At 46.6% G+C, this 14,583-nt stretch overlaps 1 protein-coding gene across 4 annotated transcripts in view; it reads left to right on the top strand.

Annotated features, from left to right (window-relative positions):
* tiam2a (TIAM Rac1 associated GEF 2a) overlaps positions 1-14,583 on the top strand; it is a 127,013-nt gene extending 112,430 nt beyond the window's left edge. For all 4 annotated transcript variants that reach the window (XM_034123606.1, XM_034123614.1, XM_034123617.1 and 1 more), the window contains 8 exons: positions 1,856-2,035; positions 2,288-2,406; positions 2,993-3,101; positions 3,789-3,847; positions 3,959-4,061; positions 4,287-4,380; positions 11,812-11,966; positions 12,508-14,583. In XM_034123606.1, coding sequence (XP_033979497.1) covers positions 1,856-2,035; positions 2,288-2,406; positions 2,993-3,101; positions 3,789-3,847; positions 3,959-4,061; positions 4,287-4,380; positions 11,812-11,966; positions 12,508-13,193 — 1,505 coding nt within the window. In that variant the 3' untranslated portion in view covers positions 13,194-14,583. The remainder of the gene's footprint in view (positions 1-1,855; positions 2,036-2,287; positions 2,407-2,992; positions 3,102-3,788; positions 3,848-3,958; positions 4,062-4,286; positions 4,381-11,811; positions 11,967-12,507) is intronic.

The following is a 14,583-nucleotide window of genomic DNA, read 5'->3' as shown; positions in this document are numbered from 1 at the left end:
TTTTGGCGGAAAAAAACATTGCCTCTCCATTTGACTGCTAGTCCTGTTCCATTATCCATCCTCATTCACAAAATGTTAGCACAGGGAGAAACAAAATCCCCCTTTCATTTTGTGATCTACTGTTTATTACCAATTCAAGCTATTACCTGAAGTTTAAACAAATAGACACATTTATTAATCACACAGACTTTGGATAACCTTGTTCACAAACAGCGGAGCCCTCATATTTCTTAGCGTCTCCCTCAGCATGCGACAGAGTAGACGTTTTAAACTTGATTTATGCCCGCTACGACGCTGGCCTTTCTGCCGCTGTTTGGGAATGCTGCCCAGAGAGACGTACTGTAAGGAGATTGGCTTCTTTGCAGAGACAGGTGGGGTGGGCAAATTACCCCCGTGCTGCTTAAATCTGACCCATTACTAGAATTGCGTGGGATATTCCTCGAAGTAAGCAGCAGGATGGACATTTAATAGGATTAGGAGAGGAAAACACTCAGAAAAGTCCCCGACGGGTCAGAGTTACCTAGAGGAGAAGGACATGTGGTTTTAAAACAACTCTGGTGCATGGAATAGTTTCTGCAGTGTTGAAAATGTTAAATGTTTTATTTTAATTGAATTATGTATAATCATATGTAAGGAAGAGGATCAGGGCCACATTTATTTTTAGATCCAACCAAAAGTGTGTTTTCTGAGATGAAACTCAATCTTCTGAGAAAAGATTATCCTGACTTTTTTCTCAGTGTCTCTCTGTTAGAAAAAAATCTGCAATTTAGAATGTACAAAGATCACAACCCCACTACCCAGTCAAAGATTTTATCATTTTATTTTATTTTGGGGATACATTTTTTGCTCAGGATTGTTATTCTTAAGTCTATGTTCAGTGCCAACTCAAAATGGCTCCAAGTCTTTTAGCATAGTGAAAATATGCTAAGAGTCAAAGTGCTGTACTTACAGGGATCATGCACCCTATTCTTTACCCAAAGCTTTAAATGGCTGGGTGTGCTGTTCTATACTTGTTGCACAAAATCTAATATTAGAACGACATGTAGCACAATAATTGCACGGTTCAGATAAGAATAACATAGCTGCACATTGCTGCATACAGAGTATATATTTGGCTCTGCGTGGTCACAAGCAGCTGATCCGAGGCCACAGAGAAGACATTTTTGTCGACCCTTAAAGTAATTACATGCCTGTCTGTGCCATCTTCATCACTCCCCCTCCCTTTGCCATCATGCCAAGGGCCCTGGGTTGCCTTAGTTTCTCTGTTTATTTGTCGACTCGTTAATTGCCTGCCAATTACTCTGGGAGGTGTCGATGAGGCTGCCTGTCTGTGGCTGGGAGTGCTATAATTAATACTTTAATGCCCCCCCCCCCCGGTAGGCATCGTGGAAGCATGCTGCTCGGGGAAAATGTCATCACCTTTACAGAAGGCTCATTCTGTTTTATACCTGCCATTTCACACTATGTTTTGGCTTCACTGCAAACTAAGGAGTCCCAACTTGGTCGTTTTCACCCCGGTGTAAATCAGAGGGGCTTAAGTAACTTGTGACAGGGCGGCAAGATCTTTTTTACTTTTGCTTTGTGAAAACAGCTTGTCTAATGATACTCAGAGGCCTTGTGCTGAGTATAATGGATGCATTAGCAGATGTTTCAACTGAAATACTGCAGTGGTCATGGTGGGGTGGAGAGGCCTACACCACCCTCTGCTGGAGACTGCTTATTGCACCGTGATTCTGCACTGGCCAGCACAACAGTATCAGATCTAGGATTAGTTTACAATACAGCAACACATGCATGACACCATCAGGAAACCAAAAGCTGAAGGGTCCTTTTGAATTCGTAATGTGTTTTTCAGCAAAGACAGATCAGGCCTTCAAGGAATTCCTAGATGCGAGGAACCTCACCAAGCAGCACTCTTCCACCCTGGAGTCCTACCTGATTAAACCGGTGCAGAGAGTGCTGAAGTACCCCCTGCTGCTCAGGGAGCTGGTGTCCCTCACTGACGCTGACAGCGAGGAGCACTACCACCTCACCGGTAGGACAATAAACACACATGAACATTCACAGGCACACCCAAACACATGGGGAGGAGGTGCTATAAATACCAGACAAGATCACACTTGTCATTTCAGTGCTTGTCGTCATGCTATCATGCCTGCAAGTATTAAGTGACACATCTCAGAGATTACACAATGCACTCACAATGAGCAAATAAAACCTGCTACTGTAATGCAAAGCGTCCACATATACAGTGAATCATTGAAACATTCTGTTTGTGTCCCTGCAGAGGCTCTGAAGGCCATGGAGAAGGTGGCCAGCCACATCAACGAGATGCAGAAGATCTACGAGGATTACGGCTCCGTGTTCGATCAGCTCGTAGCGGAGCAGACTGGCCACGATAAGGAGGTAGATACTTATTACAGAAACATATGTATAATCATCAATCATATATCGGAAGTTTCCTTAACGACCATAGCCATATGAGAGCAGATCGGGATTTTTTGGGAGGGTGGCTTAAAGAGACAGGGATTTCAGAGGGATCCGAAAAGGGTGTTTTTTTTAACATCAGAGCATGACAACATTCTGTATCAGAAAAGATTAAAGTATGATCTTGAAATAGGCATATTATGTTGCCTTTTAAACTACTTCCTCCCAGTTAGAGTGGGGATGTTTACGCCATCTTCTGTGCGTTGCCTCCGGGGATTGAATACATTTACAAATTGATGGAATATTTAGCTGGTAACCTCTGCAGTTTAAATATTCAAATTGAATGCCAAATAATGTTTTCAGCGTACTTTTTCGGCAAAAACGAGATACAAACTTTCTTTTAAATCAGCTCTCACCCCAATAACACAACCAGTATTTTGTATTGTCTGTGCAGCTCCAGTCACAGCCATGAATACTGAGTCCGGCCCACAGAGCCGCATGCTGTCTGGTTTCTGTTCCTCCCTCTCTTCTGTTTTTGAAACGGTTTCCTGTGTGTCTCTTTCAGGTCACAGAGATCTCGATGGGAGAGTTTCTCATGCATTCCTCAGTGGTCTGGCTCAACCCGCATTCATCGTTGGGTCGCATGAGAAAAGACCCTGAAATGACCGTGTTTGGTGAGTCTGCATTCTTCTCCCACCATAATTACTGTTGCATTCTGGGAAAAATTAGACCCCCTCCTTTCCCTACCATAAAACGTCCACCCCTTACTAAAGATTCTGGCAATCAATATCTTCACTGCTATTTCTATAAATCATGTTTAAACGCAAATATTTTTGAATAAAACCATAGAAAAATGAATGCTTTGATTTGGTATAAAAAACTATAGCTATTTGGAGATTTCTGAGATAAAAAAAATGGTTGACAAGCACTTCTGTTCTGGAAACTACTCAGAAACTGCATTATTTAAGCTTGAAGTGGGCATGTCTGTAAAGGTAGAACCCATGGGAATCCATATAACCCATTTTCGTCTGGATATATTAAGGTTAGAGGTTAAGGGACCCATGTAAATAATGTTTTCTTTGCCAAAACAGCCTCAGAACAACTGTCATGTGGCCATCAGATTTGTATGAGGTTAATCGGTACAAACCAGGTGTATCAGGTGTTCTGTCGAGCCACCCAGAGTTGTGTTTGCAATGGAACTCAAAGCAGATTTTCAGTGACTCTCACTATCCAGAGCTGTAGCGCAGATGCAAGCTTGAAGGCCTCCTGCTGTAAAATGTTTCTGAGGGATGCTCTCCTTCAGTCGCTTTCCCCTAGAGACATTCACAGGAAAACTCACACTGATGTGTTCTCTCTTACAGTGTTCAAGAAAGCGGTGATATTGGTCTACCGGGAAAACAACAAGCTGAAGAAGAGGATGGTAAGCATTGTGTCTGATGCAGCAGTCTCCTCTCACATGCCTCAGATGGGCTCTTTGGTTTGAACATTTGTTCTCCTCTCTCCCATGTGGCTTTCTCTTTGTGATGACCAGACCAACTCTCGTTCGGCCCTTTCTCACGGAGACGCAGACCCCTTTAAGTTCCGTTGGCTCATCCCTCTCTCTTCACTGCAGGTCAGATTGGGAAATACTGCAGGTAAGGACTCTCACACTGCCACATTAGCCCCACTAAATCACTCACAAAGTACATCCACTAAATCGTATTATTCCCCCACCAAACCGGAAGCTAATTCTTCTTGCCCACACACACACCTCTCCTGGCATCTCTCCTGAGCTCCCCTCCTTATCTCTTTCTGAAACCATAAACCATGTTTGGACTGTGTGATTAAAAGCCTCTCCTTTTATTGCCTCACTTTCTCAGGAGCCGGCACAGAGGGCAGCTGCATCTGGGAGCTGATTCACTCCAGGTCTGAAGTGGAGGGGAGGCCGGAGACCGTGTTCCAGCTGTGCAGCAGGTCAGAGATGAACCCTTCAGGGGGATCACAGTGATTAATGCTGGCATGCATTCATGGAGTCCATAGTGCTTTTTCTTTATACCCATTACACATGCCACAATTAGGGTCTTTTTACAAGTTAGTTAAAGGTCCCCTATTATACTGTTTTTCATCAATATAATATAGTTCTCAGATATATACAAAACATGTCTCTGAAGTGTTTGGTTGAAATACCAAACAGATCATGCATTGCAGCATCCGATAATCCCCTCTGTTTCAGCCCTGTTTCAAAAGTGCTGATTCTGTGTCTGTTACTTTAGATGAAAATAAGGAGCCACTCCCCACGCCCCTCTGAGAGATATTTGGTTAAAAAGAACACAATGGTGCTCTAGGAGGAGATTCAGGTGATAAGGTGGGGGGGGGTTACCTTGGTTGGTTATTGGCTAATGGTTACACAAGCCAAAAAACCATTATGACATCATAAAGTGGCCAAAATCTGATCAGCTCATTTTCAGACAGGTTTTTATATAAATGGATCAGGACAAAAAGTGAGAATCTTTTTTCCTGAAACGTTCAGAATCTCTTAACACAGAGGGGACACATATGTATGTATAAAGTGGATTTTGCATAATAGGTGACTTTTTAAGGTTTATTTCAACATTAGTCTTATATCTGATTATGTAACTCTTACCATTTCTATTAGTTATTATAACATAACATTCATACAGTTACATTAACTCCAACAGTGTGTGATATGCAAGGTTGTAAACATGCCAAACATTAAGATAGATTGTTATACCATTTTGATCTGGAGGCAAAATCAAAGTGAGCATGTCCATAGTGTGTGTTATCATTCATCATTGCACAGGGACACTCTGTGCACACCTATGGCAAGTAGGTCAACATTGAACCACAAACAATCTCCTGTCATAAATATATACAAAAGATAGTATAGGGTCATCTTTCATACCATACCTTTCACCTTATCTCTCACATAGGTTTTGCAAACATCTGCCATTTCCATGTCTGATTATCTTGCATTTCTAACACCATCAGTCTTATTTTTTAGCAATGGTACAGATGTTCAGATCTCAATGTTACTACTGATATAAACATGGTGAAGGCTGTGAAAAGACCCACATTGTGATAAACTGGAATTATCTACTTGATCAAATATACATCAAATGAAATATGTTCCTACATCATTAAAGTAAACCCCTTTAAAATGGCTGGGTGATGCTCCATCTTAAGTACAATACAACCCATTTAATTAAATCATTTTTTACTGTTCCACTGAAGCCTAATAATTGTTTTATTTTATTTCGAACAATATGCCTTTTCTCCTAATTGCTGCTCCCGGTCTCATATCTGTCTGTTTAATACGAGGGTATCGCCAGCAGCTGGTTAGCTTAGCGTAGCATTAGGACTCAAAACAATTAAGAACTATGCCTACCAGCACCTTCCTCCAATTAACATTTTATTTGGTTGTCGTACACAATAAACAATGAGATGTATTACTTCATGAGAATTTGAGGTCTTTATGCGCAGCGAAGCCAATCAACTGCTGGCTGTTGCTTCATATATAATGGACCAATAGGAGACTGGTATCATCTTCTTCTAACTCTCATATTTCCCAGATATGTCAACCTATACTTGTTTTGATTTATCATACTTTGTAAAAGAGAAAATGTCTAATCAAAACTGCTCTAATTGTATTTATATAGCCGAATATTACAAACCCTTTGTCTGAAGGGGCTTTACAGATCAACAAACGATAGTTACGTATGTAACTACGGTTCTATGAATACTGGATGACCGCCAGAGGCGGTGCTTTAGCACTGGATATCTTCTGTCTCGCGCATGCGTAGGTCGAATATTTATATCAACAAAGTCACGTGTGACCCCGTATGACACCGGAAGGTATAAGTTCCGGTGCTGTCAACGGGCTCAGTCCTATGGAATCTTCTCGCAGAAACACGAAATTCCGAGTGACCAAGAACTCTGGCGGTCATCCAGTATTCATAGAACCGTAGTTACATACGTAACTATCGTTCTATTTCATACTTACTGACCGCCAGAGGCGGTGCTTTAGCACTGGATGACCTATATCAACAGAGTCACGAGGAAGTCTGAATACTCACCTATAAGGATGGCCTAGACGGACTCTGCAGGAGGACCACACCCAGCGGGTGAGGGGCGGCAACATTCACCCTGTAATATCTGGCGAATGTGCTCGGAGATGCCCATGTGGCCGCAGCACATATGTCCTCCAGGGGCACACCTCTCCAGGTCGCCCATGATGTGGAGACACTCCTGGTAGAGTGGCACTTTACTCTAGGTGGCAAGGGACGGTCATTCGCCTTGTATGCCTGGGCAATGACGTCCACGATCCAGTGGGACAAGCGCTGTTTTGAGAGCGCACAGCCCCTTCTAGGACCACCGTAACACACAAAGAGCTGCTCAGACTGACGCATGTCAGCGGTAGTCTGGACATAAGCTCTAAGGGCCCGCACCGGGCATAGGAGTCTCGACCTCTCTTCCCCCTCTCCTGATGGGGGTTCAAACCGTGCCAGCTGGATAGGCCGATTAAAATGAGAGCGTGCCAGCACCTTAGGGAGGAACGCTGTGTTCGGCCATAAGGTGACACCTGAGCCATCTGAGTTCCACCTCAGACACGAGCTGTTCACAGACAAGGCCTGAAGCTCGCTTACACGTTTTGCTGAGGTGATGGCAAGAGGGAAAGCAGTCTTAGCTGAGAGCCACTTCAGTTCTGCCTGTAACAAAGGTTCAACAGGAGGCAAGCATAGGGCATCCAGCACCAAGGGCAGGTCCCATGTAGGGGCCCTTGGGATATTCGGGGCGCGAAGCCTCAGAGCTCCCCTTTAAAAAGAGGGATACCAGCCTATGGCTCCCCACTGTGCTGTTGTCAGCCCTTGCGTGTTGAGCTGATATAGCAGCCACATACACCCTGACGGTAGCGGGACACCGGCCGTCGTCCAGGAGGGACTGAAGGAACTCAAGGGTCGTAGGTACCGAGCAATATGCTGGGTCCTCATTTCGCCCTTGGCACCAGTCAAAAAACAGTTTCCACCTGTTTTCGTACTGCCTACGAGTAGGTTGTGCCCTAGCATTTGAGAATAGTCTTCCTGACAGACTCTATGCAGTCGCTCAGCAGTGGGTCGGGCCCAGTGGCCAGACCCACAGCTGGAGGTGGCAGGGGTCGGGGTGCCACATCCGACCCTCCAACTGAGACAAGAGGTCCTTCCTGTTGGGGAGACGCCAAGGCGTCCCACAGCAGAGTCTGTGCAGCAGATGGACAGGTCCGCACCTAGCTGGGTTAAACAAGGAAGTTTAACAGGACAGCCTAGCCAGGCAGCTGCTGCTAGAATGAAGCAGCGCGTCTATCAGGAGCGGGGGCGAGAACACCGCCCTCACTGGTTGAGTTAATAACGAATGCCAGATGCAGCGTAGGCGGGAGCGGGGTGCGACAACACAGCCTTCACCAGCTACCTGCTGAACGGAAAGAGTAGAGCAACGCTCCTACTCGCCGAATACAAAAGGGATGTAACTACACCCATGTTACCAGCAGAGGGAGCGGGAGCGAGAGCACTGCCTTCACCTAGCTGGAAAAAACAAGAAGTTTTAGCAGGACGGTTTATCCAGTCGGCTGCTGCTAGAATAAAGCATCACGTCTACCAGGAGTGGGGGCGAGAACACTGTTTTCGCTGGTTGAGTGACTGTGTCCAGAGCCACCCCAATGAAGGTTAGGCTCTGAGAGGGGTTCCGACAACTCCTCTCCATGTTCACCTTGAGGCCTAGCCGGGCGACATGAGAGAGAAGGAGAGCCGTGTCCTGGATCGTCTGTAACCGGGATGGTGCACAGATTAACCAGTCGTCCAAGAGAGGGAGAGTCCAAATGGGAGCACCCTGAACTGGAAATGACGACCTCTGAAGGCAAAGCGAAGAAACTGCCTGTGATGAGGCACAATAGGCACATGACAATAAGCGTCCTTCAAGTCGACGGACGTGAACCATTCCCCCCTGGCCACGGTACGAAGAACGTCCGCTGTGCTCAGCACATGGAAAGGTAAAATCCTTAGGAACTTGTTGAGTCTCCTCAGATCGAGGATTGGGCGAAGTCCACCGCCTTTCTTCCTTACCAGGAAGTAGGTCGCGTAGAAGCCCGGACTGTGAGATGGGGTCCACAGGCTCGATTGCACCCTTGGCAAGGAGGACTGACAGCTCCTGGTTTAGGGCGATTTATTTTGCCGGGTCGCTTATGGTGGTCATTTTGACCCGGCTGAAGACTGGGGCCAGCGTCGGAACTGAAGCTTGTACCCTTGATTTAAGGAAGCGCTAAGAGCATCCTGCTGCAGGGAAGCTGAGAGGGCGAGCATGAGGTGCCTACACGGCCCATGCGCGCCGCTGCATCGTAAACCTTAGTGAGCAGGTCATCAGTGACCCGACATTGGAGTCGAGGGCACCTGGCCTCCGACCTCAGGGCTTCGTCAGGGGAAACTATGAGGGAAGCAATTGTAGGCTCAACAGCCGGCGTGTGGTCAAGGCCAACTCTTGCCGCATCCTGCATGGCTACCAAGGCTCGGCCATCGGACGTAAGACTGTAAAGAGCCTTAGTGTCCCTCCAGCATGCATGTAACTCCCTCAGATACTCACAAGAGGGAGGAACAGTGCGGGTGGCGGGTGCCGGAGTGCGCCTAAAGAACGCACTGGCAGGCGCTGTTTCGGGAATGGAGAGCCAAGAGGAGTGACCTCATCTGGGCTAGCTCAGTAGTGAGTAGGTCCACCCTGGAGGACAGCCTATCAGGCTTAGTCCTCTTCTTGGGCGGTGCACCCGCAGCCTCTGCGGCCCAACGCCTAGGATGGGTAGGTTGGGCTGGAGTCGACTGTGCGGGGGGAAGGCCACCCTCAGTCAGTAGTTCAACCTCGGCAGCTCTTACCGCACGAGGCATGATGGTGCAATTCATGCACGGGTCCTCCGAAAGGCCCTCCCTCAGATGCTCGAGGCCAAGACAAGAGGGGCAAAGGTCATGGCCATCCTCTGGTTAAAGAGGAGCCATACAGGTGTTAGAGCCGTTAGACCTAGCGATAGCTAGAGCACTCAGCTGCCTGTAAATAACTGGCCAGGAAACAAATATGCCGTGGAGGGGAGTGAGCACAATAGTAGTTAGCTTGAGCGTGAGCACTCTGCTAACTGGAGTGAGAAAAAATGAAGTCAGTTAATGGGTTTATGCCGTGAGAGGAGAGCGGAATACTCTCTCCACTAGCGCCGCAGCGAGTTAGCCTAAGCGAGAGCACTCTGCTAACTGAAGGCTGGAACAGGCATCCAACTGTGTGCAGGGAGAGGGGAGCGGATTCACTCTCTTCACTAGCGCTGTAGCAAGTTAACTTTGAGCGAGAGCACTCAGTTAACTGGAGGATGGAACAGGAACCAACTGTGTGCAGTGAAATGGGGAGCGAAGACACTCTCTTCACTTGCCCTATAGCAAGTTAGCTTTGAGCGAGAGCACTCAGCTAACTGGAGGATAGAACAGGAACTAATTGTGAGCTGTGAGAGGGGAGTGAAGACACTCTCTTCACTAGCTCTGTAGCAAGTTAGCTTTGAGCGAGAGCACTCTGCTAACTAGAGGATAGTACAGGAATTAATTGTGAGCTGTGAGAGGGGAGTGAAGACACTCTTCACTAGCGCTGTAGCAAGTTAACTTTGAGCGAGAGCACTCAGTTAACTGGAGGATAGAACAGGAACTAATTGTGAGCTGTGAGAGGGGGGCGGAGACGCTCCCTTCACTAGCACCGTAACAGTTAGCTTGAATGAAACCACTCAGCTTAACTGGACGATAGAATAGGTAAAGAAACAATGTATGCGGTGAGAGGGGGGCGGAGACGCTCCCTTCACTCGCGCCGTAACAGTTAACTTGAACGAAAACACTCAGCTTAACTGGACGATAGAACAGGTAAAGAAACAATTGTATGTAGTGAGAGGGGGGGGCGGAGACGCTCCCTTCACTAACGCCGTAACAGTTAGTTTGAACGAAAACACTCAGCTAACTGGACGATAGAACAGGCAAGGAACCAATGTATGCAGTGAAAGGGGGGGCGGAGACGCTCCCTTCACTAGTGCAGTAGAAAGTTAGCTTTCAGCGGGAGCCCTCAGCTAACTGGATGATAGTACAGGTAAAGAACCAAAAGTATGTAGTGAGGAGGAGGGCGGAGACGCTCCCTTCACTAGTGCAGTAGAAAGTTAGCTTTCAGCGGGAGCACTCAGCTAACTGGATGATAGTATAGGTAAAGAACCAAAAGTATGTAGTGAGGAGGAGGGCGGAGACGCTCCCTTCACTAGTACAGTAGAAAGTTAGCTTTCACCGGGAGCACTCAGCTAACTGGATGATAGTACAGGTAAAGAACCAAAAGTATGTAGTGAGGAGGAGGGCGGAGACGCTCGCTTCACTAGCGCAGTAGAAAGTTAGCTTTCAGCGGGAGCACTCAGCTAACTGGATGATAGTACAGGTAACAGTAACAAATTAGCGAGAGCCCTCGGTTAATTTGTACACAATTATCTCATTAGTTTGAGAGTATATAGATATAGCACAATCAGCAATAATTGGTAGCGATCTCACCGGCTGTGTGCAGGAGCGTCCGCTCTTTACCGGTCCGGAGCTCCTGGGGTCCGGGCGGTGAACACCGCGGTCCCCTCCCTTGGGAGGACGGACAGCTCGTCGCAGCCTTTGGAGGGCGAGCGTTTTTCCTAGCCCGCAGCTCCGATCAAACGATCGCAAGGCTACAGGTAGCGATGAGCTAGAATCCCAATTTTCAGTAAGCTTAGCTTGGCTTCTACTCATAAGTAGTAACCTACGCAGCGAGAAGATGAAAAAGGACTGAGCCCGTTGACAGCACCGGAACTTATACCTTCCGGTGTCATACGGGGTCACACGTGACTTTGTTGATATAAATATTCGACCTACGCATGCGCGAGACAGAAGATATCCAGTGCTAAAGCACCGCCTCTGGCGGTCAGTAAGTATGAAATAGAACAAGAATGACAATGTAAAAAGATTTAATACAATTAAAAGATAGAATGTAAAATACAAATATTTTAATGTGACCCTTAATCTTTTATGACTCACTTTAATAATCTTATCTTGTAAATGTGCTATCAGTTTGGCATTGTTCCTGGGAACCTATGTTTTCCATTGTTTTAGCATTTAAAAAAGCACAATCAGTCTACACTAGTATGGTGGTGGGAGTGAAGCCCGCGACCCACTTGGTGATTCTCATTACACTCTGTGAAATTAGGATCACTCCTAATGAATTACATCACCCATTTCACTGGGGACACAATGGAAGTCTCTCACCAACCCCCCCTTAATCTATATTTAGCTTCTGAAATCAACCTGCGCTCACATGACTAAGGTTCCTCTGCTGTGTCCTCCTCAGTGTGCCGGAGAACAAGGTCAACATCATCAAGGTCATCCGCTCCATCCTGCGGGAGAACGTGAGGAGGAACATGAGGGGCGAGGCCACGCTGGAGAGGGGCTGCAAGGAGCGCCTGGCCCCCCTGTGCAGCACCCGGCCCTCCTCCGCCCGGCTAGGTGAGCGCTCAGAAGCATTTACATCAGGGGTGTCCAAACTACGGCCCGGGGGCCATTTCTAATTGGCCTGCAGCGAATTCTAAACGTATAATTGAATACGGACCACACATGAAACTTGTGCTTGTCTTATATTGTACTTCTTAGATATATCTAGAAATATATGACACAGTATCATGTGTTAATAAACCCCATTTTCAAACACATTCAGTCAATTAAAGAACAAGTCTTAGTTGATAAATAAAAAGCCTCTTAAAAGATCTTTAAACAAAACTTAACATTTGTTTGGAGTACCAGACACTGCTTGCTGGGAATTCTCCCTATAAAAACATGTCCACATACTGTAAGGCAGAGGAGTGATTCTTGCTGACTGGTATTTAGCCTTTTAAAAATCATTAGCTGTGTAATGCTGAGTATGCATGTTCTTTAGAGACCATTGGATCTTACTTTGTAGGTCATAAAATGCTAAAGGGGGGCTGAGGATGCAAGTGTTTGGCTCAGATAAGAGTCCACGTCTGATTTCCATCTCCAAATGTGTCCTCAGGTTCCACCAGGGCGTCCTGGTTGTGTAAGCCCCCCCTTGGAGACCCCTCTTCCCAGGCTGGGGCCGCCAAAGTGGGGCCGGACTCAGACGAGGGGAGCCTGAGCAGCGGGACCTTCAGTCTGTGCGGGGTCCCTCCCCCCTGCCCCTCCTCTGAGTCCCAGACCCTCCCTGCCCAGAAGAACTGGTCTCACACCCCCGGATCCAAATCCCAGCCTCGCTCCTCCTCCGTGAAAGAGTCGGACATTTTGAGCGACGAGGACGACGACGGCTTCATAGAGGGGGGGACGCGGAGGGGCAGTGGAGACAGCAGTTCTCCATCCAGCACCATCGAAGATCAGTTCCTCCAACTGAAACTCTCAGAGGACGCTGCCAAGGCGCCATGTGTCCAACCGGAGGGGGACACGCCGGAGACCCAACCCAAACTGATCCGGGGACACTTCGGTGCTGTGAAGAGGAAAACCAGCAGCTTCAGGAGGAGCCAGGGCGCCCTGCTGAGCATGAAGACACAGAGCAGGTCCCTGGACAGCCAGGCGGACGCAGCGTCTCTGTCGGGGGGGGTGGACCTCAACGCCCTGCTGGAGAGAGACTACAGCGTCCAGAGTCTGACTTCTGTAGTGAACGAGGACTGCTTCTATGAGCCGGTGGAGAGCTGTGCTGCTGACTCTGGGAACGCCACCTCCTCATAACGGACACCCCAGAACAATACTATAACACGGCCACAGGACAATGGTCATAAAGGTGAAAGACTGACCCAAGCCCCTGCGTCATTAGAGGGAAACCCCTGTGTGGCTGTGAAGCTGTGCCTCAACTCGGAACACAGTTTAGGAAAGCATACACCAGCCTGCTAAAAAGTTAGATGTAAATGATCTTTTCCTTATGGAAGCCTATTAGCTGACGGACTCACTTTCTCTCCCTCGAGTAGTGAAGCGAAGTGATTTCTGTCCCATTGATAATAACTGCAATAAATCTGCCAAGCACTGATGCGTTCTCGCCATTTCCTCAGCTCTCAGGGCTTCGCCTCTTCCCAACAAACTGCTTAGTGACGTATTCCAGCCTAGTTTACCCTGCCGCCGATTGGCAGCTGTTTATTCCGTTTTGGACCTTTTCTTTGAAGAAAGCGGGAAGAGTGTCCTCTTTGTTTTAGTCCCTGAAGTTATATGAGGAATAAAAGTCCACAGGGAACATAGAGCCACGGGATACGCAGATGAAATTAGGTTCTCATCAGGGTTATTAATTTGTATTTGGTGCCACAGAACCAAACACTGTAGATCTCCGCTTATTACAAATTGCTTTGTGTTAAAAATGAAATGAAAGGAGTGAGGGCTAATGAGGTCCACACAAAGACCAGAGGCGGTCATGTCACATGACATCGGCCTCAACAAACAGGAAGGAAACGTTCCCAACAAAGCCTTTCTTGCTGTATTTTGTGTACTAAAGTACAACGTTTGCCTATATTTTTGAAAGATTTGTACAGGTTTTAATGTTAATAATACTGTTTTTATTTATTAATAGGTTTGATTATGTATATCTTAGCAAACAAACTTTTTTTGGGTGAAGGCTTGAACTGTTGGCTAAAGATTTGGTCCATTACTAATACGAAAGATGCAATACTGATACAATTTTGACACTTCATTTTGAATGTAGCCCACTGGATTTGGGTGGTCTTTCTCTGAAGATTTGAGATTGGTAGTGGTTGCATTGGGATGTAAACGTTTTTTTAAGGTATGGCTGCTTATTTGAATGATTTAAACTGCAGTAATGTTTAAACCCCAACGTTTCTTTTTATGTTTGTGTCCTGTATATACTCTTCTATATTTTTAAACATTTATGTATGATCTTATACATACTTGACACTGTACAGGTAAGACACAAGACAGGAAATAGAAGACGTTGCAGCTGATATTTTCGTAAAAACGTTTGGTTTGCCATCGCTGTACATGTCATGGTACTCGGGCAAACCTCTACAACGTTATTTACCTTCTCAACTTTACCATGCCTTCTAATGCTAGCATACCAATGAATGTGAATGTCCCATTCTTATGGAAATGTTTTATAAATAAAAGTTTTATCTGTGAA

The sequence above is a fragment of the Trematomus bernacchii genome, unplaced genomic scaffold (assembly GCF_902827165.1).
Source record: "Trematomus bernacchii unplaced genomic scaffold, fTreBer1.1, whole genome shotgun sequence".
Classification (NCBI taxonomy): domain Eukaryota; kingdom Metazoa; phylum Chordata; class Actinopteri; order Perciformes; family Nototheniidae; genus Trematomus; species Trematomus bernacchii.
Note: the sequence above shows the minus strand (reverse complement) of the source record. Positions and strands in the feature narration are given on the sequence as shown.